The 22,525-nt window shown below is 46.1% G+C and overlaps 1 protein-coding gene across 1 annotated transcript in view; it reads left to right on the top strand.

Annotated features, from left to right (window-relative positions):
- Positions 1 to 7,101: 7,101 nt before the first annotated feature.
- lrrc24 (leucine rich repeat containing 24) overlaps positions 7,102 to 22,525 on the top strand; it is a 56,103-nt gene continuing 40,679 nt past the window's right edge. The window contains exons 1-2 of the mRNA XM_072254236.1: positions 7,102 to 7,220; positions 22,308 to 22,475. Coding sequence (XP_072110337.1) covers positions 22,326 to 22,475 — 150 coding nt within the window. The 5' untranslated portion in view covers positions 7,102 to 7,220; positions 22,308 to 22,325. The remainder of the gene's footprint in view (positions 7,221 to 22,307; positions 22,476 to 22,525) is intronic.

The following is a 22,525-nucleotide window of genomic DNA, read 5'->3' on the forward strand; positions in this document are numbered from 1 at the left end:
GATGGCAGTGTGGAATTGCATCAGTATGTTCTGGGGAGATCTGGGTCATGATAAATTCTTGCAGCTCCCATCGGGCAGGAAGTAGAGAAGGCTGAAGTGCTCACCACTGGATTCAAGAACAGCTGCAGCCATTCTATTGTTGGGCCAGCCGGCACACAACCCTACTCACTTCAGTTTATTGATATTGGATTTGGTTTATTATAGCCACAGCGAAAAACTCACCTTGCAAACTGTTCATACAGATCAGATCATCACACAGTGCATTGAGGTAGGACAAGGTAAAACAATAACAGAATGCAGAATAAAGCGTAAAATCTACCAAAGAAAGGTGCAGTGCAGGTAACGATAAAGAGAAAGATCATAACAAGGTAAGTGATGAGGTTAAGAGCTCACCTTACTGTCTGAGGCACCATTCTATATAACAGCTGGGTAGAAGCTGCCCTTGAGCCTGGTGGTATACATGCTTTCAGGCTTTTGTATCTTCTGCCCAAAAGCAGAGGGAGAAAGAGAGAAAGTCTGGGTTGGGTATGTTCTTCGAATTATGTTGACTGCTTTACTGACGCAGCAAGAAGTGCAGATAGAGTCCATGGAGGGGAGGCTGATTTCTGTGATGTGTTGAGCTGTGTCCACAACTCTCTGCAGTTTTGTGTGGTCACAGTGGGGGCAATGGGGGCATGACAAATATCTGTAACCTCCTGAGGAAGTAGAAGATGTTGGTGACATCAGTGTGGTTGGACCAGGAAACTAGGAATTTGAAGCTCTTAACCCTCTCACCCCGCAAACACTTTGCACTCAAAACGGATTTGGGGTTTTTTTGGTAAATATTGTGTATCATTTACGTTTATGTTTTTGTTTTCTGGTAAATGTTGCTTATGTCCCTGTGATGTTGCTGCAAGTAATTTTTTCATTGCTGCTGTCATCAGGGACCCCCACCATCCCAGCCATGCTCCCTTCTGGCTGCTGCCATCAGGAAGGAGGTGCAGGAACCTCAGGACCCATATCACCAGGTTCAAAAACAGTTATTACCCAACCATCAGACTACTGACCCAGAGGGGATAACTTCACTCATATTCACTTACCCCATCACTGAACTGTTCCCACAACCTATGAACTCACCTTTAAGGTCTCTCCATCTCATGTTCTCAATATTTATTTTTATTATGTATTTATTTTTTCTGAGTTAAAACCTGATGTATGGGCATAGACAAGCACACTCATTTCTCAATTGCTAGGAACTCTCAGACTATTCTCGCGGTGTTTAGTATTGTGGAAGAAGTCTCCCACTCCATCTCTGAGCCAAGTGCTCAACGCTTCCTTATCAACATCTGATCTGCTCAGATCGTGGGGAGGGTCATGTTCTTCCATTGGTTAACTTTTTCCTTCTACAGTGATAATTTCATTTTTCTGGGTTGTGCTTTCATTTAAGTTCTTAAGAGAATTGCATATGCTCATGTGGAGTGCTGAATTCTGTTTTCATTAATGAAAATATATCCTTATAAGTTTTATCTGACTGTTGTGTGAATTTTTTATGTCTATTATTCCTCTTCCTCCTTCTGTCCTGAGTAGCGTTAATCTAAATGCATTCGAGTATATATCGTGTTTTCTAAAATTTGTCATTTCAGTTCTTATTTTTCTGTGTAATTATTTCCAGATCAGTTTCGAACCAAGATATTATGCCAAAAGAATGCGTTAATATGGATATCGAGAAAATATTTACTGTCTTTGATATATTTTTATTATTGAGCGTTGTTCGTCAGATTTTCTTAAGCCTTGAAGGAAATTCTGTAGAAAGCTTTCCTTTATCACACTATGATCTATTTTCTTTGCTTGTTGATATCCCAAATACATGTATGATTCATATTCATCCATTGGTTGTATTGTATCCTGCTGCTCCATTTTGTATTCTAGTAGCTCTATTGCACCGTTCTTTATGCTTAATGTTCTGCATTTATCCAGTCCAAAATTCCTGCTTATATCTTTAAAAAAATGGTTCTACTATTGCTCTAGCTTTACTGATGAAGGAGCATATAATTTGAAATCATCCATGTATATATGGGAAGTGTGTCAAGATGTAATTCATCTAGCCGTCTCTGATTTGATAATCGATTTTCGTCAGATTCAGTAAATTAGAGAGCAGGTTTAAAGCTAGACAAAACCATAGTGGGCTTAGAGAGTTGCCCTGGAAAATGTCTCGGTTTATTTTTATAACGGTGGTTGTTCTTTTTTTGGTTATTTATAAATAGAGTGATTATAGTACGCCAATATTTCATCAGATGTTGCAGGAATTTCACAAGTATTGAGTGTAGTTTATATACAGTGCCGATAAAAAGCTCCCCCCCCCATTGGAAGTTTTCATATTTTATTTTACAACATTGAATCACAGTAGATTTAATTTTGTTTTTTTGACACTGGTCAACAGAAAAAGGCTTCTTTCATGTTAATTACAAATATAAAACGCAAAATAATTGATTGCATAAGTATTCACCCCTCTTTAATATGACACACCAAATCATCACTGGTGCCTCCAATTGGTTTTAAAAGTTACATAATTAGTTAAATGGAGTCAAGATGTTTCTGATTTTCCTCCAGACTTGATTTAGAGTTACAGAATATATATTATCAGCTGTTCTTGACATCCTTTCTGCTCCTCTGTAACTACAAAGTATATTGTGGTTATCTAAGTGTGTGGTTATCATTTTTTTTTACTTCCTCTCTTTTTGTAATTGCAGTTTGCTGGGGGGGTGGGGTTTGCACATTGGTTGTGTGCGGTCTCTCATTGCTTCTATTGTGTTTCTTGTATTTACTGTGAATTTTAAATTGCATGCAATTGTGGTTGTTGTGTACATCCCTCCCTCTGCCAACCCGATGTCGGCGTGTAACATCATTTACACCGTCATAGCCAGATTACAAACCCAGCACCCGAGTGCCCTCATTACCATCTCAGGTGACTTCAACCAGCTTACCATGGCTAGAACACTGCCCAACTTCACGCAGTATGTGAGCTGTACAACCAGAGGGGAGAGGACTCTGGATTTGATATATGCTAACGTTAAGGATGCATACAGCTCCTCTCCCCTCCCCTCAATGGGAAGGTCAGATCACAACCTGGTGCATCTAAAACCCTGCTACGTGCCTCTGGTGAAGAGTAAACCTGCAACCTCGAGGACAGTGAGAAAATGATCAGAGGAGGCTTATGAGGCACTCCAGGGTTGTTTTAAGGTGACAGACTGGCAGGCACTCTGTGAGCCACATGGAGAGGATATTGATGGGCTCACAGAGTGCATCACTGATCACATCAACTTCTGTGTGGACTGCAATGTTCCGACAAGAACTGTCCTTTGTTATTCAAATAACAAGCCATGGGTGACAAAGGACATTAAGGACATCCTGAACACTAAAAAGAGGGCATTTAGAGATGGAAATACGGAGGAGCTGAGGGTAATACAGAGGGACCTGAAAGCCAGGATCAGGGAGGCTAAAGTCAGGTACAGGAGGAAGCTTGAGTGGAAACTCCAGCAGAACAACATGAGAGAGGTCTGGAGGGGGATGAGGACCATCACTGGGTTCTGGCAAACTTGCAACAGAGGAGCAGAAGGCAGTGTAGAAAGGGCCAATGAACTTAACCTGTTCTTTAACAGATTTGACATTGTGACCCCTGCCCATCCCCCACATGAGCCACCTGTTGTCGGCCCCCAACCAACACTCTCCCCTCCTACCCCTCTTCACAGTCCCCCACGCTGCTCTTATGACTATACCCCTTCCCCACACGAAACCACCACGGTGGACTTCACAGATGAACAGGTGAGAAGACAGCTGAAATGTCTCAACCCAAGCAAGGCTGCAGGACCGAATGGTGTCAGTACCAGGGTGCTCAAAGCCTGTGTCCCTCAGCTATGTGGAGTACTTCACCATGTATTCAACATGAGCCTGAGGCTCCGGAGGGTTCCTGTGCTGTGGAAGACGTCCTGCCTCGTCCCTGAGCCGAAGACGCCGTGCCCCAGCGGCCTCAATGACTACAGACTAGTGGCATTGACCTCCCACATCATGAAGACCCTGAAGATACTTGTTCTGGAGCTGCTCCCGCCTATGGTCAGACCACACTTAGATCCCCGCCAGTTCGCCTACCAGCCCTGACTAGGAGTTGAGGATGCCATCGTCTACTTGCTGAATCATGTCTACGCCCACCTGGACACCTGGACAAGCCAGCGAGCACTGTGAGGGTCATGTCTTTTGACTTCTCCAGTGCGTTCAATACCATCCACCCTGCTCTGCTGGGGGAGAAGCTGACAGTGATGCAGGTGGATGCTTCCGTGGTATCATGGATTCTTGATTACCTGACTACCTGACTGGCAGACCACAGTACGTGTACTTGCAACACTGTGTGTCCAACAGAGTGATCAGCAGCACTGGGGCTCCACAGGGGACTGTCTTGTCTCCCTTTCTCTTCACCATTTACACCTCGGACTTCAACTACTGCACAGAGTCTTGTCATCTTCAGAAGTTTTCGGATGACTCTGCCATAGTTGGATGCATCAGCAAGGGAGATGAGGCTGAGTACAGGGCTACGGTAGGAAACTTTGTCACATGGTGTGAGCAGAATTATCTGCTGCTTAATGTGAAAAAGACTAAGGAGCTGGTGGTAGACCTGAGGAGAGCTAAGGTACTGGTGACCCCTGTTTCCATCCAGGGGGTCAGTGTGGACATGGTTGAGGATTACAAATACCTGGGGATACGAATTGACAATAAACTGGACTGGTCAAAGAACACTGAGGCTGTCTATAAGAAGGGTCAGAGCCGTCTCTATTTCCTGAGGAGACTGAGGTCCTTTAACATCTGCTGGACGATGCTGAGGATGTTCTATGAGTCTGTGGTGGCCAGTGCTATCATGTTTGCTGTTGTGTGCAGGGGCAGCAGACTGAGGGTAGCAGACACCAACAGAATCAACAAACTCATTCGTAAGGCCAGTGATGTTGTGTGGATGGAACTGGACTCTCTCACGGTGGTGTCTGAAAAGAGGATGCTGTCTAAGTTGCATGCCATCTAGGTCAATGTCTCCCATCCACTACATAATGTACTAGGTGGGCACAGGAGTACATTCAGCCAGAGACTCATTCCACCGAGATGCAACACAGAGCGTCATAGGAAGTCATTCCTGCCTGTGGCCATCAAACTTTACAACTCCTCCCTTGGAGGGTCAGACACCCTGAGCCAATAGGCTGGTCCTGGACTTATTTCATAATTTACTTGCATAATTTACACATTACTATTTAACTATTTATGGTTCTATTACTATTTATTATTTATGGTGCGACTGTAACAAAAACCAATTTCCCTCGGGATCAATAAAGTATGACTATGACTATGAATGCCCGCATGAAAATGAATCTCAGGGTTGTCTACAGTGACATAGATGTACTTCGATAATAAATTCACTTTGAACTTTAAACATACATGTACAATGACAATAAATTGAATTGACTTCATTACTTAACATGAGGAGTAAAAATCTTTATGTTAGGTCTGTCTAAAACTGCAATGCGCAATTTATATTAAATATTATGTACAACAGGATAGACAATATAACATAGAAATACAGTTGTGTCAGCATGAGTTAAGCAGTCTGATGGCCTGGTGGAAGAAGCTGTCCCGGAGCCTGTTGGTCCTGGCTTTTATGCTGCGGTACCATTTTCCAGATGGTAGCAGCTGGAACAGTTTGTAGTTGGGGTGACTCGGGTCCCCAATGATCCTTTGGGCCCTTTTTGCACACCTGCCTTTGTAAAGACCATAAGACATAAGAGCAAAATTAGGCCATCTAGCCCATTGAGTCTGCTCCGCCATTCAATCATGTCTGATCCTTTTTTCTATCTCCTCCTCAACCCCAGTTCCGGCCTTTGTCCAATCAAGAATCTATCAATCTCTGCCTTAAATACATCTAACGACCTGGCCTCCACAGCTGCATGTGGCAACAAATTCTACAGATTCACCACCCTTTGGCTCAAGAAATTTCTCCGCATCTCTGTTTTGAATGGACGCCCCTCTATCCTGAGGCAGCGCCCTCTTGTCCTAGACTCCCCCATCATGGGAAACATCCTTTCCACATCGACTCTGTGCAGGCCTTTCAACATTTGAAAAGTTTCAATGAGATCCTCCCTCATCCTTCTGAGTTCCAGCGAGTACAGACCCGGAGTCATCAAATGTTCCTTGTATGATAACCCTCTCATTCCTGGAATCATCCTTGTGAACCTCCTCCTGACTCTCTTCAATGCCAGCACATCTCTTCTAAGATGAGGGGCCCAAAACTGTTCAGGATATTCAAGGTGAGGCCTCACCAGTGCCTTATAAAGCCTCAGATCCCATCCTTACTCTTGTATTCTAGACCTCCTGAAATGAATGCTAATGTGGCATTTGCCTTCCTCACCACCAACTCAACCTGCAAGTTATCCTGAATAGTGGGAAGTTCACAACGACAGATGCGCTGGGTTATCCGCACCACTCTCTGCAGAGTCCTGCGATTGAGGGAAGTACAGTTCCCCAAACAGGCAGTGATGCAGCCAGTCAGGATGCTCTCAATTGTGCCCCTGTAGAAAGTCCTTAGGATTTGGGGACCCATACCAAACTTCCTCAACTGTTTGAGGTGAAAGAGGCGCGGTTGTGCTTTTTTCACCACACAGCCAGTATGTACACGTGAGATTCTCGGGGATGTGGATGCTGAGGAACTTTAAAGCTGTCACCCTCTCAACCCCAGATCCATTGATGTCGATAGGGGTTAGCCTGTCTCCATTCCTCCTGTAGTCCACAACCAGCTGCTTTGTTTCTGTGACATTGAGGGAGAGGTTGTGTCGACATCACGGAGTCCGACAGCGAGACGGGCTGTGGGTAAGGACATAGCCCCTGGGCAAAGAGGGATGAAACTCGCCGGAAGCCATCTCCCTTCCTCAGGCGCAGGACGGTTGCCTGGTAACCGTCACCTTCTCCGCGAGGTGCGGGGCTCTGCTGACGTCACCGCGGGAGCCTACAGTAGGCAGCGATGAAGGAGATTGCCACGGGCGTCCGCCAATCACAGAGGGGGGAAGGCGGGACGTTTGGTGGCATGAAGCGGGGGCGGCGGTGAGGGAGAGTTAATGCGATGGAGGGAGAGGATGGAGCCGGGGACCGGCCCCGAGACATAATGGGAGCCGCGGCCGATTAACGAGCACGCAGCGCTCCAGACAGCTGCGCAGGTAAGGGCTGTGGGGTCCGTGTCCGTCTCTGTCTGTGCGCTGACACGACGCGGGCGGACGGGCGGTTCACACCCAGGGTCCGGGACACCGGGCGTGCGGGCAGCGCCTTGTGTGCAGCCCCCCGCCGCCCTGACCGGCCTCCGCGCTGACTGTCCGCACACCGGCAGCGCATCCGATTCGGGCGCGCAGTGCGAGTGTGTGTGTGTGTGTGTTCTCCGCGGGGAACGGGGGACTGCGGTGGGGAGATGTAACGAGGCAGCGCTTCGTGCAGGGGGCAAGGGTGTACCCCATGGGACAGGGCACGGTAAAACTTCCTGCTCTGGGCGCAGGAAATTTTCCAGGTGTTGGGTGTGGGAATATTTTATCCGCAGAGAGCGGGAGGTTGTCATGTGGGAATATTCCACGCTCAGGGTGTATAACGCTCAGTGACCACTCTGTTAGGTATCTCCTGTGATACTGAGGGGGGGAGAGGTCTTCGTGGTCTTCTGCAGCAGCTTCGAAGTGCTGTGCGTTCAGAGATGCTCCTGCACACCACTGTTGTAACGCCAGGTTGTTTTAGTTTCTATCGCCTTCCCGTCAGCTTGAACCAGTCTGGCCACTCTCCTCTGAACTCTTTCAAATTAACGAGGTGGTTTCACCCACAGAGCTGACGCTTACTGGATGTTTTATCGCAACATTCTCTGTGAACCCTACAAAATCACGGGAGATCAGCAGTTTCTGAGATACTTGCACCACAATCATTCCACGGTCAAATTCGCTTGGATCACATTTCTTCCCCCTGTTCTGATGTCTGGTCTGAACAACTGAACCTCTTGACCATGTCTGCATGCTTTAATGCATTGAGTTGCTGCCTCATGATTGGCTGATTAGATATCTGTATTAATGAGCAGGTATACCTAATAAAGTGGCCAGTGAGTGTATTTTCAACAGTGTACAGGGTGTGGGGTTTTGGGTGGGAATATCTCATGGAAATCATTTGAATATTCCCTGTACAGGTAGTGGGAATGCCCCAGATTTAGGACATGACAATGTGCTGTGTACAGAATATGGAAAAATTCCTGGAGTAGGGATTGTTGACAATATGTGAGCAGGTGATGGGAGCTGTCTCTATGTAACACATGAGGTGTTCCAAACCCAGAATGTACAGATTGTCACTGCTGAGGAGATGGAATACACAGTGAGCAGACAGTGGGAACATGACAAGTACAGGGTGTGGAATTTTTTTATGCACATGGACCTGAAGTTCCAAGTACCAAAGTTCAAAGTCAATTTATTAACAAAGTACATATTTGTCACCATATACAACCCTGAGATACATTTTCTTGTGGACGTTCACAGTAAACACAAAGGAAACAAAATAATAATAACAAATAAGCAGTGAATGTCGAGAACATGAGACGAAGTGTCTTTGAAAGTGAGTCCATTGTTTGTGGGGCCATTTCAATGATAGGGGCAAGTGAACTTGAGTGAAGTTATCACCTCCAGTTTGAGCGCCTGATGGTTGAAGGGTGATAATTGTTCCTGAACCTGGTGGTGTAAGACTTGAGGCTCCTGTACCTCCTTCCTGATGGCAACAACGAGAAGAGAGCACGGGCTGGGTGGTGGGGGTTCCTGATGATGGATGCTGCTTTCCTGCAGCAATGCTCCCTGCAGATGTGCTGAGTGGTGGGGAAGGTTTTACCCGTGATGGACTGGGGCCTATCCACTACCGTTTGTAGGATTTTCCATTCAAGGGCATTGATGTTTCCATACCAGACCATGATGTAGCCAGTCAATATCCTCTCCACTGCACTTCCATAAAAGTTTGTCAAAGTTTTAGATGACATGTTAAATCTTTAATAACTTATAAGTAGAGGTGCTGCTGTGATTTTTTTCTTACATTCTGAACCCTGAAATGATAACACTGAGGAATTTAAAGTTGCTGACCCTCTCCACCTCTGATCCCCGATGAGGACTGGCTCATGGACCTCCAATTTCCTCCTCCTGAAGTCAATAATCAGCTCAACTTATCGACTATAGCTCAGCATTTAATACAGTCATTCCCACAATCCTGATCGAGAAGTTGCAGAACCTGAGTCTCTGGATCTCCCTCTGCAATTGGATCATCGACTTCCTAACCAGAAGACCACAATCTGTGGAGATTGGTGATAACATATCCTCCTTGCTGACGATCAACACTGACGCACCTCGGGTGTGTGTGCTTAGCCCACTGCTCTACTCTCTACATACATGTGACTGTGTGGCTAGGCATAGTTCAAATACCATCTATAAATTTGCTGACAATACGACCATTGTTGGTAGAATCTCAGGTGGTGACGAGAGGGCGTACAGGAGTGAGATATGCCAACTAGTGGAATGGTACCACAGCAACAACCTGGCACTCAACATCAGTAAGATGAAAGAGCTGATTGTGGACTTCAGGAACGGTAAGACGAAAGAACACATACCAATCCTCATAGAGGGATCAGAAGTGGAGAGAGTGAGCAGCTTCAAGTTCCTGGGTGTCAAGATCTCTGACGATCTAACCTGGTCCCAACTATCGATGTAGTCATAAAGAAGGCAAGACAGCAGCTATACTTTATTAGGAATTTGAAGTGATTTGGCATGTCAACAAATACACTCAAAAACTTCTATAGTTGTACTGTGGAGAGCATTCTGACAGGCTGCATCACTGTCTGGTATGGGGGGGGGCTACTGCACAGGACCGAAAGAAGCTGCAGAAGATTGTAAATCTAGTCAGCTCCATCTTGGGCACTAGCCTACAAAGTACCCAGGACATCTTTAGAGAGCAGTGTCTCAGAAAGGCAGTGTCCATTATTAAGGACCTCCAGCACCCAGGGGATGCCCTTTTCTCACTGTTACCATCAGGTAGGAGGTACAGAAGCCTGAAGGCACACACTCAGCGATTCAGGAACAGCTTCTTCCCCTCTGCCATCTGATTCCTAAATGGACATTGAATCTTTGGACACTACCTCACTTTCTTTTTAATATATAGTGTTTCTGTTTTTGCATGTTTTTAAAAATCTATTCAATATATGTAATTGAATTACTTGTTTTATTATTATTATTATTTTTATTTTATTTTTCTCTGCTGGATTACGTATTGCATTGAACTGCTGCTAAGTTAACAAATTTCATGTCACATGCGGGTGATAATAAACCTGATTCTGATTCTGAATTTTTAAAGTGTCCCTAATCTATCTGCCTCAACCACCACTCTGTGTTTTTAAAAAAAACCTACCTTTGATGTTCCATACATATTATATAGAGGCGTCCGTTAGTCTCATGAGACCACGGATTTGCACCTCGGAAGGTTTCCAGGGCGCAGGCCTGGGCAGGGTTGTATGGCAGTTGCCCATGCTGCAAGTCTCCCCTCTCCACGGAAGAGCATTAGGACCCATACAGCTTGGCACCGGATTTGTCGCAGAGCAATGTGTGGTTAAGTGTCTTGCTCAAGGACACAACACGCTGCCTCAGCCAAGGCTCGAACTAGCAACCTTCAGATCACTAGACGAACACCTTAACCACTTGGTCCAGGCGCAGATCAATGGTCTCACAAGACTAACAGATGCGTTTACTTACGCGCCAACACTCCTTAGACGTCTCTAAACCATGGTTAAAAGGATGTCCTGCGGTATACCTGGCTAATGAAGGTTTTATCTACCTGTGCTGCCATCTCCAGGGTCCTTTGTGCTTTATACTGTAGAAAGGTCCCACTGCTTCTCAGTGTAGGGTCTCCATGTGTTGGTGATTGATGCACATATCACACTTCTCTCCATTATTCAGTGACGAGTAAAGTTAATGTGAAGGACCACAAGATGAAGGGGGCAGAGCTCCAGAGTGGAGGGTGGGGTAGTTGAAGAACTATCAGAGCAGTTGTGAGGGAAGGCTGTTGATCGAGCTGCCTGCCCGCCATCAAGAACATGTGCAGGAAAAGGGCCGGTAACACCCTGCTCATGGACTGTTTGTCCCACTCCCATCAGGGAGGAGGCTACGTAGCATCCACACCAGGACCACCAGACTCAAAAGCAGTTTCTTTCCCCAAGCAGTAAGGCTGATCAATGCCTCCACCCACCAATCGACTACTACTCTATCATTTCCTGCCTGTCGCCTTATGTACAGACACTCCTGTGGCTAGAGTTACTTTATGGACAGACTGATATATTTATTGTTTTTATTATGATTATTGAGTTTCTATCATACATTGTTTTATACTGCTTTGGACCTGGAGTAATGATTATTTTGTTCTTTTGTACTGGAAATGATATTAAACAATCTTGAATTTATTAGACACACTCTCCCAGCTGGTGCTCACTAAACTCAGCTCCCAATGGAGCCTGTCACAATAAAACCACTCTACTCTTCTATACACGAGCCGTTTGAAAGGAGTGTCTCAGCCTGTCAACTCAAACCTACGAGTGTTTCCCTTTGACAGGTCCTTCTGGGACTGGCACTTTCAATCTCCTCGTTCATCAGCTCTCCTGCTGTGGTAACACATGAACTTATTGGAATTGGTTTATTATTGTCACATGTACCTAGATGTGGTCAAAAGTTTGTCTTGCATACTGTTCATACAGATCACATCATTTCACACTGCTTTGAGGCAGAACAATAACAGATTGTGGAATGAAGTGTTAAAGCTACCTGCACTGCACTGTTTGGTGAACGGTCAAGTGCAAGATCGTTATGAGGTAGAGTGTGAGATGAAGAATGCAGTTTAAGATTAAGAAACCCACCGCCCAGGTCATGCTCTCTTCTTGCTGCTGCCATCAGGAACCTGGGGACCCACACCACCAGCTTCAGGAACAGTTATCACCCCTCAACCATCAGGCTCTTGAACCAAAGTGGATAGCTCCACTCAACTTCACTTGCCACACCACTGAACTGTTCCCACAATCTATGGACTCACTTTCAAGGGCTTTTCATCTCATGTCCTTGATATTTATTGCATGTTTATTTATTATTATTGTTTCTTTTTTGTATTTTCTGTTTCCACAATTTGTTGTCTTTTGCACATCGGTTGTCTGTCCTGTTGGGTGTGGTCTTTCATTGATTCAGTTACGTTTCTTCCATTTAAAAAACATAGAATAGTACAGCACAGTACAGGCCCTTCGGCCCTCAATGTTGTGCCAACCCTCAAACCCTGCCTCCCATATAAGCCCCCACCTTAAATTCCTCCATATAGCTGTCTAGTAGTCTCTTAAACTTCACTAGTGTATCTGCCTCCACCACTGACCCAGGCAGTGCATTCCACACACCAACCACTCTCTGAGTAAAAAACCTTCCTCTAATATCCCCCTTGAACTTCCCACCCCTTACCTTAAAGCCATGTCCTCTTGTATTGAGCAGTGGTGCCCTGGGGAAGAGGCGCTGGCTATCCACTCTATCTATTCCTCTTAATATTTTGTACACCTCTATCATGTCTCCTCTCATCCTCCTTCTCTCCAAAGAGTAAAGCCCTAGCTCCCTTAATCTCTGATCATAATGCATACTCTCTAAACCAGGCAACATCCTGGTAAATCTCCTCTGTACCCTTTCCAATGTTTCCACATCCTTCCTATAGTGAGGTGACCAGAACTGGACACAGTACGCCAAGTGTGGCCTAACCAGAGTTTTATAGAGCTGCATCATTACATCGCGACTCTTAAACTCTATCCCTCGACTTATGAAAGCTAACACCCCATAAGCTTTCTTAACTACCCTATCCACCTGTGAGGCAACTTTCAGGGATCTGGGGACATGTACCCTGAGATCCCTCTGCTCCTCCACACTACCAAGTATCCTGCCATTTACTTTGTACTCTGCCTTGGAGTTTGTCCTTCCAAAGTGTACCACCTCACACTTCTCTGGGTTGAACTCCATCTGCCACTTCTCAGCCCACTTCTGCATCCTATCAATGTCTCTCTGCAATCTTTGACAATCGTCTACACTATCTACAACACCATCAACCTTTGTGTCGTCTGCAAACTTGCCAACCCACCCTTCTACCCCCACATCCAGGTCGTAATAAAAATCACGAAAAGAATATTTACTGAATATTCCTGCAAGAAAATGAATCTTGGTCGTATATGGTGAAATAGGTGTACAGTACTTTGATAATAGATTTACTCTGAACTTTGATCTAATTGTACAAGTGGGATAAAAGCTATACTTGAGCCTCACAGTACGCGCTGTCAGTCTTTTTTTCTCTCCTGCCTGATGGGAGGAAGTAGGAGAGAGAATATCAGATGCGGGGAGAGTCTTTGATTATGCTGGCTGCTTTACTGAGCAGTCTAGACAGTTATTTACTCTGATTGTATTTATTTATTATCCCTCACAGCTCCGTTGTCCAGCCTTCACCCTGTAATCTTTAACACTCTTACTAATCAAGAACCCATCAACCTCTGCTTTAAATACACCAAATAACTTAGCCTCCATAGCCATCTGTGGAAACGAATTCCACAGATTCACCACCTTCTAGCAAAATAAATTCCACCTCATCTCTGTTCTAAAGAGGCATCCCTCTATTCTGATGCTGTGCCCTGTGGTCCTCAACTCCCCCACTATTGGAAACGTAAGATCCATCTGGAGCTTTCAGTATTCCGCAAAGAGGAGAGAGTGGTGGGGTTCAGTAGAAGTGGGAGAAGTAAAGGGAAGGGGTTGTAGAATGTTCTATGACTGGAAACAGGGAGTGGGAGGGGAGGGAGTGGAAGAGAGTGGGATGGTGGGAGAGAGATGAAAAGAGGGGTAAATGGGCGTGGGCTGGCACCTTGGGGTGGCATGGCAGCAGTTAGCACAACACTTGACTGCCCAAGTGACCCAGGTTCAATTCTTGATGCTGTCTGTAAGAAGTTTGTAGATTCCCCCATGATCACGTGGGTTTCCTCTGGTGCTCCAGTTTCCTCCCACATTCCAAAGATGTACAGGTTAGGGTTAGTGCACTGTGGGCATGTCATGTTGGCCCGGAAGCACAGTGAGACTTGCCGGCTGCCCCCAGCACATTCTTGGACTGTGTTGGTTGTTGACACTAACAGTGCATCTTGCTGTTTGTTCGATGTGCATGTAACAGATAAAACTAATGTTTCAGGAAGATAGGTAGGGAGAGCTGGGGGAAATGTTTTGTGTGTTGGGTAGGATAGAGGGACGTGGCCAAGTGGTTAAGGCATTGGACTAGCTACCTGAAGGTTGTGAGTTTGAGCCCCAGCTGAGGGAACATGTTGTGTCTTTGAGCAAGGCACTTAATCACACATTCTCTGCGACGACACCGGTGCCAAGCTGTATGGGTCCTAATGCCCTTCCCTTGGCCAACATTAGTGTCATGGAGAGGGGAGACTTGCAGCATGGGCAATTGCTGGTCTTCCATACAACCTTGCCCAGGCCTGCGCCCTGGAGAGTGAAGACTTTCCAGGCGCAAATCCATGGTCTCGCAAGACTAACGGATACCTTTACTTAGGATGGAGGGAAAGGGGATAGAGGGGTGGGGAAGAAGGAAAAAAGGTTGGGAGGCTGAATTTGGAGAATTATGTGCAATTATGGCCACATACCTACAGGAAGATGTAAATAAGGTTGATAAAGTACCAAGAAAATTTGCAAAGATGTTGCTGGGACTGGAAGACCTGAGCTATAAGCAAAGATTGAATAGGACTTTATTCGTTTTGAATGTAGAAGATTGAGAGGTGATTTGATTAAAGATATAGAAAATTGAGGGGTATGGATAGGGTAAATGCGAGTAGCCTTTTTCCAGTGAGGTTGGGTGAGACTACAACTAGAGGTCATGAGTTAAAGGGTGAAAGGTGAAAGGTTTAAGGGGAACATGAGGGGAAACGTTCACTCGGAGGGTGGTGAGAGTGTGGAATGAGCTGCCAGCACAAGTGGTGCATGCGAGCTCAATTTCAACATTTAAGAGAAGTTTGGATAGGTACATGGATGGTTGGAGTATGGAGTGCAGGTCGATGGGAGCAGGGTATTTGAATGGATTGGCATGGACTAGACGGGACAAAGGGCCAGTTTCTGTGCGGTACTTTCCTATGACTCTGATGCAGAGTAAGAGAGGAGGGGAGGGAGAGGGAACAGAAGAGGCAGGGGTGAGGGCAGCAGGTGGATGGGGAAGAGTGAACGGGTTAAAGGAAGGCAGTGGGGACGGGTGCGATGCTTGGTCAGGTTTGCTGTCATTCATTATCATTTATGACCTGTGTCACTAAGTTTGTATTTTTTGTGACAGCAGTACAGTGCAAAGAATTAAAAATCACAGTATGTTACAAATACTAACATGGCAAAGGGGGAATAGTGAGGGAGTGTTCAAACGTTCAGAAATCTGATGCCGGAGGGAAAGAAGCTGTTCCTAGATTGTTTAGCGTTGGTCTTCAGAGATTGTAGAGGGGAGGGGGAAAGCGATTGGGGAGGGGGAAAGCGATTGGGGAGGGGGAAGCGATTGGGGAGGGGGAAAGCGATTGGGGAGGGGGATTGTGGAGGGGAGGGCAGGGCAGGAGGATTGAGGAGGGGAGGGGGCTTGTGAGGGTAGGGAGGGTGATTGGGGAAGTGAGGGGGATTGTGCTGCGGAGGGGAGGGGTGGGATGTCGATTGGGGCGGGCATTTGGTGAGTGGAGGGTGATTGGGAGTGTGTTTGTGAGAGGAGAGGTGGGTGATTGGGGAGGGGAGGGTGATTGAGGAGAGGTGGTGTAGGGTACGATGATGAGAGGGAGGGGTGGAGACTGAAAGGTGTGTGTGAGTGGAGGGGTGGGTGATTGAGGAGGGTGATTGAGGAGATGTGTAGGGTACGATGATGAGAGGGAGGGGAGGAGACAGGGAAGGGTGTGTGTGAGAGGGGAGGGTGATTGAAGAGAGGTGGTGTAGGGTACGATGATGAGACGGAGGGGTGGAGACAGTGAAGGTTTTTTATGAGGGGGTGGGTGATTGAGGAGAGGTGGTGTAGGGTATGATGATGAGAGGGAGGGGTGGAGACTGTGTGTGAGAGGACGGGTGGGTGAGAGACACGAGAGGAAGGAGTGGTGTGAGCTGCCATTCGATCCTGCCGGTTGTTTGTCAGTAACGCTGAGCTCTGAGATCAGAAGGGTCCCTGTGGAATTGAGCAGACACTGAGCCCTCTGTCTCAGCACTGCGTGGTGTGACGGGCCTGGACTTTGAGACAGGGCGAGGTCCTGTGCTGCTGGCGGAGCCTGCCAGAACAAAACCATCAATTTCTGGACAATCCATAGGGCTGGGCGAAAAGGCAAAGTTCTCCACAAGGAACAGGCAAGCAGACTATACTCTTTAAGATAATTTTTTCTCCTTCTCGTAGTACGTGCTGCACAGTTCCATATCTATTAGCATAAAGCTTTACTGTGCCAGTGATCAGAAATTTGGGGTCCAATTCCAGCTGCTGTCTCTAACAAAGTTTGTACATTCTCTCTCTGACTGTGTGGGTTTCTTCCGGGTGCTCTGGTTTCCTCCCACAGTCCAAAGACGTACAGGTTATGGTTAGTAAGTTGTGGGCGTGTTACGTTGGTGCTGGAAGTAAGGTGACGCTTGCAGACTGCCTCCAGCACGTCCTCAGACTGCATCAGTCATTAACAAAAACAATGCGTTTCACTGTGTGTTTTTAACGTACTTGTGACAAATAAAGCTAAGCTTTCTAATCTTCCATTATTGGGTGTGAGGGAGCAATTGGTCAAAGATCAGGATCTTTCAAGAAGAGCCGGTACAGGAAGAGGCATCAGACTCTCCCAGAGGAGGGAGGTCCAGGCAAGTTTCAAGTGTCTGTGATGGTGGGGGTGGGGGTGAAGGAGGGAGAGATAGGCACTGTCATGGATTTACAGACCCTGTGTAGTGTGGGTTGGTTCAGTCCGAGTCAGACACTTCAGTTGCTGAGGTCGGCGAGGCTACACAACAAAACAAATCAGAATCTGGATTATTTCCACTGTTTTATATCACATCTAATTTGTTGTTTTGCAGCCAATAAATGAGGGTAGAGTGGATGATTTTAGAGTACCATTGAGCAGTACAGGCCCTTCGACCCACAATGTTATGCTAACCTTTAAACCTACCCCAAGATCAAACTAACCCTTCCTTCCCACATAGCCTCCATTTTTCTATCATCCATGTGTCTAAGTTTCTTAAATGTCCCTAATGTATTTGCCTCTACCACTGCCTCTGACAGTGTAATCCACACACCCACCACTCTCCACGTAAAAAAAACGTAATCCGACTTCTATCATACCCCTGCTCCCTATAATTTCCTCCAATCATCTTAAAAATTATGCCCTCTCGTATTAGCCATTTCTGCCCTGTGAAAAAGTCTCTGGCTGTCCAATCTATCTATGCCTCTTATCATCTTGTACACCTCTATCAAATCACTTCTCATCCTCCTCCACTCCAAAGAGAAAAGCCCTCACTCATTCAATCTGTCCTCATAAGACATGCTCTCCAAATCCAGGCTGCAAGTATCCCGGGGTATCTCCTCTGCACCCTCTCTAAAGCTTCCTTATCCTTCCTATAGTGAGGCAACCAGAACTGAACACAATAATCCAAATGTGGTCTAACCAGAGTTTTATAGAGCTGCATCATTACCTCTCGAAACTTGAACGCAATCCCTCTGACTGATGAAGGCCAACACGCCGTATGATTTCTGTGCAGTCTGAATCCAGTTCTTGTGAGAGAAGTGTGGTTAATGTAGGCCTTGTTTTTACACAGAGAGTGGTCGTGCCTGGAATGGCATAGGGTTTATTTTTGTCTTTGAATTGCACAACAAGAGAACAGGCCATTCAGCCAGCGCATTCACTGACCCATTGTGCACCTATGGTGGAATCCTTGGGTGTTAATGGACTGAGGGATCTTATGGTCCAGGTACATGCCCCCTAAAAGCAGCGTGCTTAAAACTTCAAAATTAGGCCATTCAGCTCATTAAGTCTGTTCCATCATGACTGATCTACTACCATCTGTATCCTTTGACACCCTTACTATTCAATAAGCTATCAACCTCTGCTTTCCCAATGACTTGGCCTCCACATCCATCTGTGGCAATGAATTCCATAGATTCACCATCTTCTGGCTAAAAAAAATACTTCTCATCTCTGTTCCAAAGGGACGTCCTTGAATTCTGAGGCTGTGCCTTGTGGTCCTACTTTCTCACTATTGTATACATCCTCTCCACATCCACTGTATCTGGGCCTTTTGGTATTCAATAGATTTCAATGTGATTTCCCACCCCACCCCACCCCCGCCATTTTTCTTACTCCAGTGAGTACAGGCCCAGTGCTATCAAATGCTCATCATTAATCCTACCATTCATGGGATCATTCTTGTAAACCCCCTCTGGACCCTCTCCAATACTAGCACATCTCTTTCTCAGATAAGGGGCCCAAAACTGTTCACATACTCCAAGTGTGGTCTAACCAATGCCTTCTTAAAGCCTCAGCATTACATCCTCCTGTATTCTAGCCCTCTCGAAGTGAATGCGAACATTGCATTTACCTTTCTCACCGCTGACTCAGTGCCTTCATTAGTCAAGGCATTAAGTTCAAAAGTCAATGTTATAGTTTTTAAACAAAACTCTAGTTCTGCTCCATTTAGAGTATTGGTTTTATTTCTGGTCGTCTCGTTATAGGAAGGGTGTGGAGATGATGCTTACAGGGAGGCTGCCTGGTTTGAAGGACTTTTGGAGGAGAAGTTGGACAAACTGTCTCTGTTTTCTCCTGAGTGGCAGAGACTGAGGGAAAATTAATTATGAAAGGCATAACAAGAGTAGACGGCCTGTATCTTTTCCCCAGGATTAAAGCGTTGAAAGCTCGCAGGCATGTATTTAAGGTGAGAGGGGGAAAGTACAAAGGAGATGTGTGGAACAGGTTTTTTTTAAACAGAGAGTACATTGTCAAGGACACACAATCTCTTTAATCTCCTACCATCAGGCAGAAGGTACCACAGAATTAGAACAAGGACTGTCAGGCTGGCTTAAAAACGTCTTCCCCCAGGCAGTGAGACTCCTGAACACCCTGCTACCACCCTGGGCACATTTTAATGACAGTGCCTGTAGCATTGTACTGTTGTACATTTAACAAAATGTCAAATGTACTTTATGTCAACTTGCACATCCACAGAATATTTGTATTACCTGTTAATATTTTTTAAGTGCTGTATGTGATCTGTGCTTTGCACCACCTTGATCCCAGAGGAACATTGTTTTGTTCTCACTGTATAATGTGTACAGTTGAATAAACTTGAACTTTGAGTGGTGGGTTCCCGGAATGCACTGCCAGATACGGTGTGAGGGGCAGATAGCACTGGAGCATTTTGGAGGCTCTTGGATATACAGAGAAGGATATACACGCACAAAATGCTGGAGGCACTCAGCAGGTCAGGCAGCATCAGTGCAGGGAATAAACAGCCGACATTTCAGGCTGAGAGCCTTCATCACAATCGGAAAGAAGCCAGAATAAGAGGGTGGAGGGAGGGGAAGCAGGACAACCTGGCAGGTGATAGGTGAGACCAGGTGAAGGGGAAAGTGTTCAGGTGAGAGAGGAGGGGGGATGATGTAAGAAGCTGAGAGGTGATAGGTGGAAAAAGTAAAGAGCTCAACAAGGAGGAATCTGATAGGAGAGGAGAGTGGACCATGGGAGAAAAGGAAGGAGGAGGGGAACCAGAGGGAGGTGAGAGGAAGCGAAATGGTGAGAGGGGAACCAGAATGAGGAATAGAGAGAGAGAGGGGAGAGGGGGAGAAATTACAGGAAGTTGGAGAAATCGATGTTTACGCCATCCGACAGAAATAAAATTGACTTGCGCTATGTGAGAGACTTATCAAACCTCGTGATGGTTTGTGTGATAACACCACCTATTAAATCTGACATTCAGAAAGAGGATGTTGCAGTGACAGTTTGGACATGCAGGAAAGGAAGTGTGTGAAACCAGCGGACAGAATTAGAAGTGTAAATCTCCTCATTCCCGTCAGAGGGAATACCAAACGGTAACGTGATCGTGAGTGTATTTGATAAATCAATCCAGTGGAGGATGGAAAGGACAACACAAGTTTCTGCTGAATTTGCTCAAGACGTCAAAATTATTAAACCAGTGTACCAATTTTTGTAATGCTTCCTTCAAGTCGGGAGCTGGATATATGGAAAGGTGGAAGTTCGTTTGAAAGAAAATCTGCAGAGAGATTCATTTTTTATAGATTATATTTAATTTTGACCCTGAATTTTATCTTTGGGTGGCACCGTTATAACACTATAACAGTGTCAACAATTCAAGTTCAATTGAACCGCGATCTGTAAGGAGAAATCTGTGCGGTCTTCCTCCAGGTGCTCCGGTTTCCTCCCACGCTCCAAAGAGTCCAGGTCCACAGGTTAATTGGTTCACGTGCTGTAACTGGGCAGTTGGGCTTATTGGGTCGGAAGGCCCTGTTATCATGCTGTATCTCTAAGTAAAGTAAACATTATACTGAAGGGCGTTGAGAGCAATGTTGTAGTAGTAGTCATACTTTATTGATCCTGGGGGAAATTGGTTTTCATTGCAGTTGCACCATAAATAATAAATAGTAATAAAACCATAAATAGTTAAATAGTAATATGTAAATTATTTATGCAGGAAATAAGTCCAGGGCCAGCCTATTGGCTCAGTATGTCTGACCCTCCAAGGGAGGAGTTGTAAAGTTTGATGGCCACAGGCAGGAATGACTTCCTATGACGCTCTGTGTTGCATCTCAGTGGAATGAATCTCTAGCTGAATGTACTCCTGTGCCCACCCAGTACATTATGTAGTGGATGGGAGACATTGACCAAGATGGCATGCAACTTAGACAGCATCCTCTTTTCAGACAGCACCGTGAGAGAGTCCAGTTCCATCCCCACAACATCACTGGCCTTACGAATGAGTTTGTTGATTCTGTTGGTGTCTGCTACCCTCAGCCTGCTGCCCCAGCACACAACAGCAAACATGATAGCACTGGCCACCACCGACTCGTAGAATATCCTCAACATCGTCCAGCAGATGTTAAAGGACCTCAGTCTCCTCATGAAATAGAGACGGCTCTGACCCTTCTTGTAGATAGCCTCAGTGTTCTTTGACCAGTCCAGTTTATTGTCAATTCGTATCCCCAGGTATTTATAATCCTCCACCATGTCCACACTGACCCCCTGGATGGAAACAGGAGATCCGCCAGGCTGGGAGAGATGGAAAGTCAGCCATTGCCAGAGACCCAGAGGTGGGGAATTGACTGAGGGTACCAAAATCTCTGAACCCTCCTGAAGGCAATCTCTAACTCGCTCAGCATCCTGCCTGGGATATCACTTACTTACCTACTGCCCATTACACCACTGGCGTACATTCTCCACTGCCAGAGATGGAGCCAATGAAGGTCCCCCATCCCTGGCGGTGTTCAGGGCTTCCTTCATCGTGTCAGTAGCTTCGTCTCGGTTTTCACTGCTGTCGGCCATGCAAGTCCCAGGTGGACACTCAGGAATACTGTCACACACAGACGGAGAAGGGTATTTCATTGCTGTTTCCAAAACAGTTTTGTTTTACCCATCAAGGTTGTCAGCCCTGAGCTGAACCCCCAAACCTGGAGGACGAGTGGACCACTCTTACTCTGGCCTCTACCCTTTGACCTGTTTGGCAGGGGTGACCCTACCAAGAGCCAAAGCATAAAGCCACGATTCCAGCCAGCACAGCAAGCCTGGAAACCATGACAAAGTTGTGGTCCCCTTGGAGGGCTGGGGTGTCAGAATCAGGTTTATTATAGAACATAGGACAGTACAGGCCCTTCAGCCCACAATGTTGTGCTTGTAACCTACTTGAAGATCAATCTAATGCTTCCCTCCCATGTAGCTCTCCATTTTTCTATCACCTGCGTGCCTATCTAAGAGCTTTTTAAAAAGTTTCTGAAGTGTCTGCCTCCTCCACAAGGTGTTCCATGCACCCACCACTTTTGTTGCTTTTTTAAAAAAAACTCACTCTGATGATTCCCCCCCCACCATACTTCCTGCAAGTGACTTAAAATAATGCCATTTGCACCCTGGGGAGAAAGATTTCTGGCTATCCACTCGATCGATCCCTGTAATCCTGTTGTTCACTTCTATCTGCATGGAAGTTGGAGAACTCAGCTGTTAATTTTTCACTCAGGCCCTCTATTCTGACTGGATGGATTTCGTCACCACACTTGTATTACTCAGTGTCCAGGTCTTCAGGTCCTGGGGCTGCCTCGCGGGATGCCGGTGCTACAGTACCACGGTGGAATGTGGATCTCTGGGTCTGACGGCAGTTCCAACCAATATCCCTGCTTTTACCCAGGTAAGGTCCTGAGGTGAGTGATGCGCCCTGCCATTAACGACCCGGAGGAG

The sequence above is a fragment of the Mobula birostris genome, chromosome 3 (genome assembly GCF_030028105.1).
Source record: "Mobula birostris isolate sMobBir1 chromosome 3, sMobBir1.hap1, whole genome shotgun sequence".
NCBI classification, from domain to species: Eukaryota; Metazoa; Chordata; class Chondrichthyes; order Myliobatiformes; family Myliobatidae; genus Mobula; species Mobula birostris.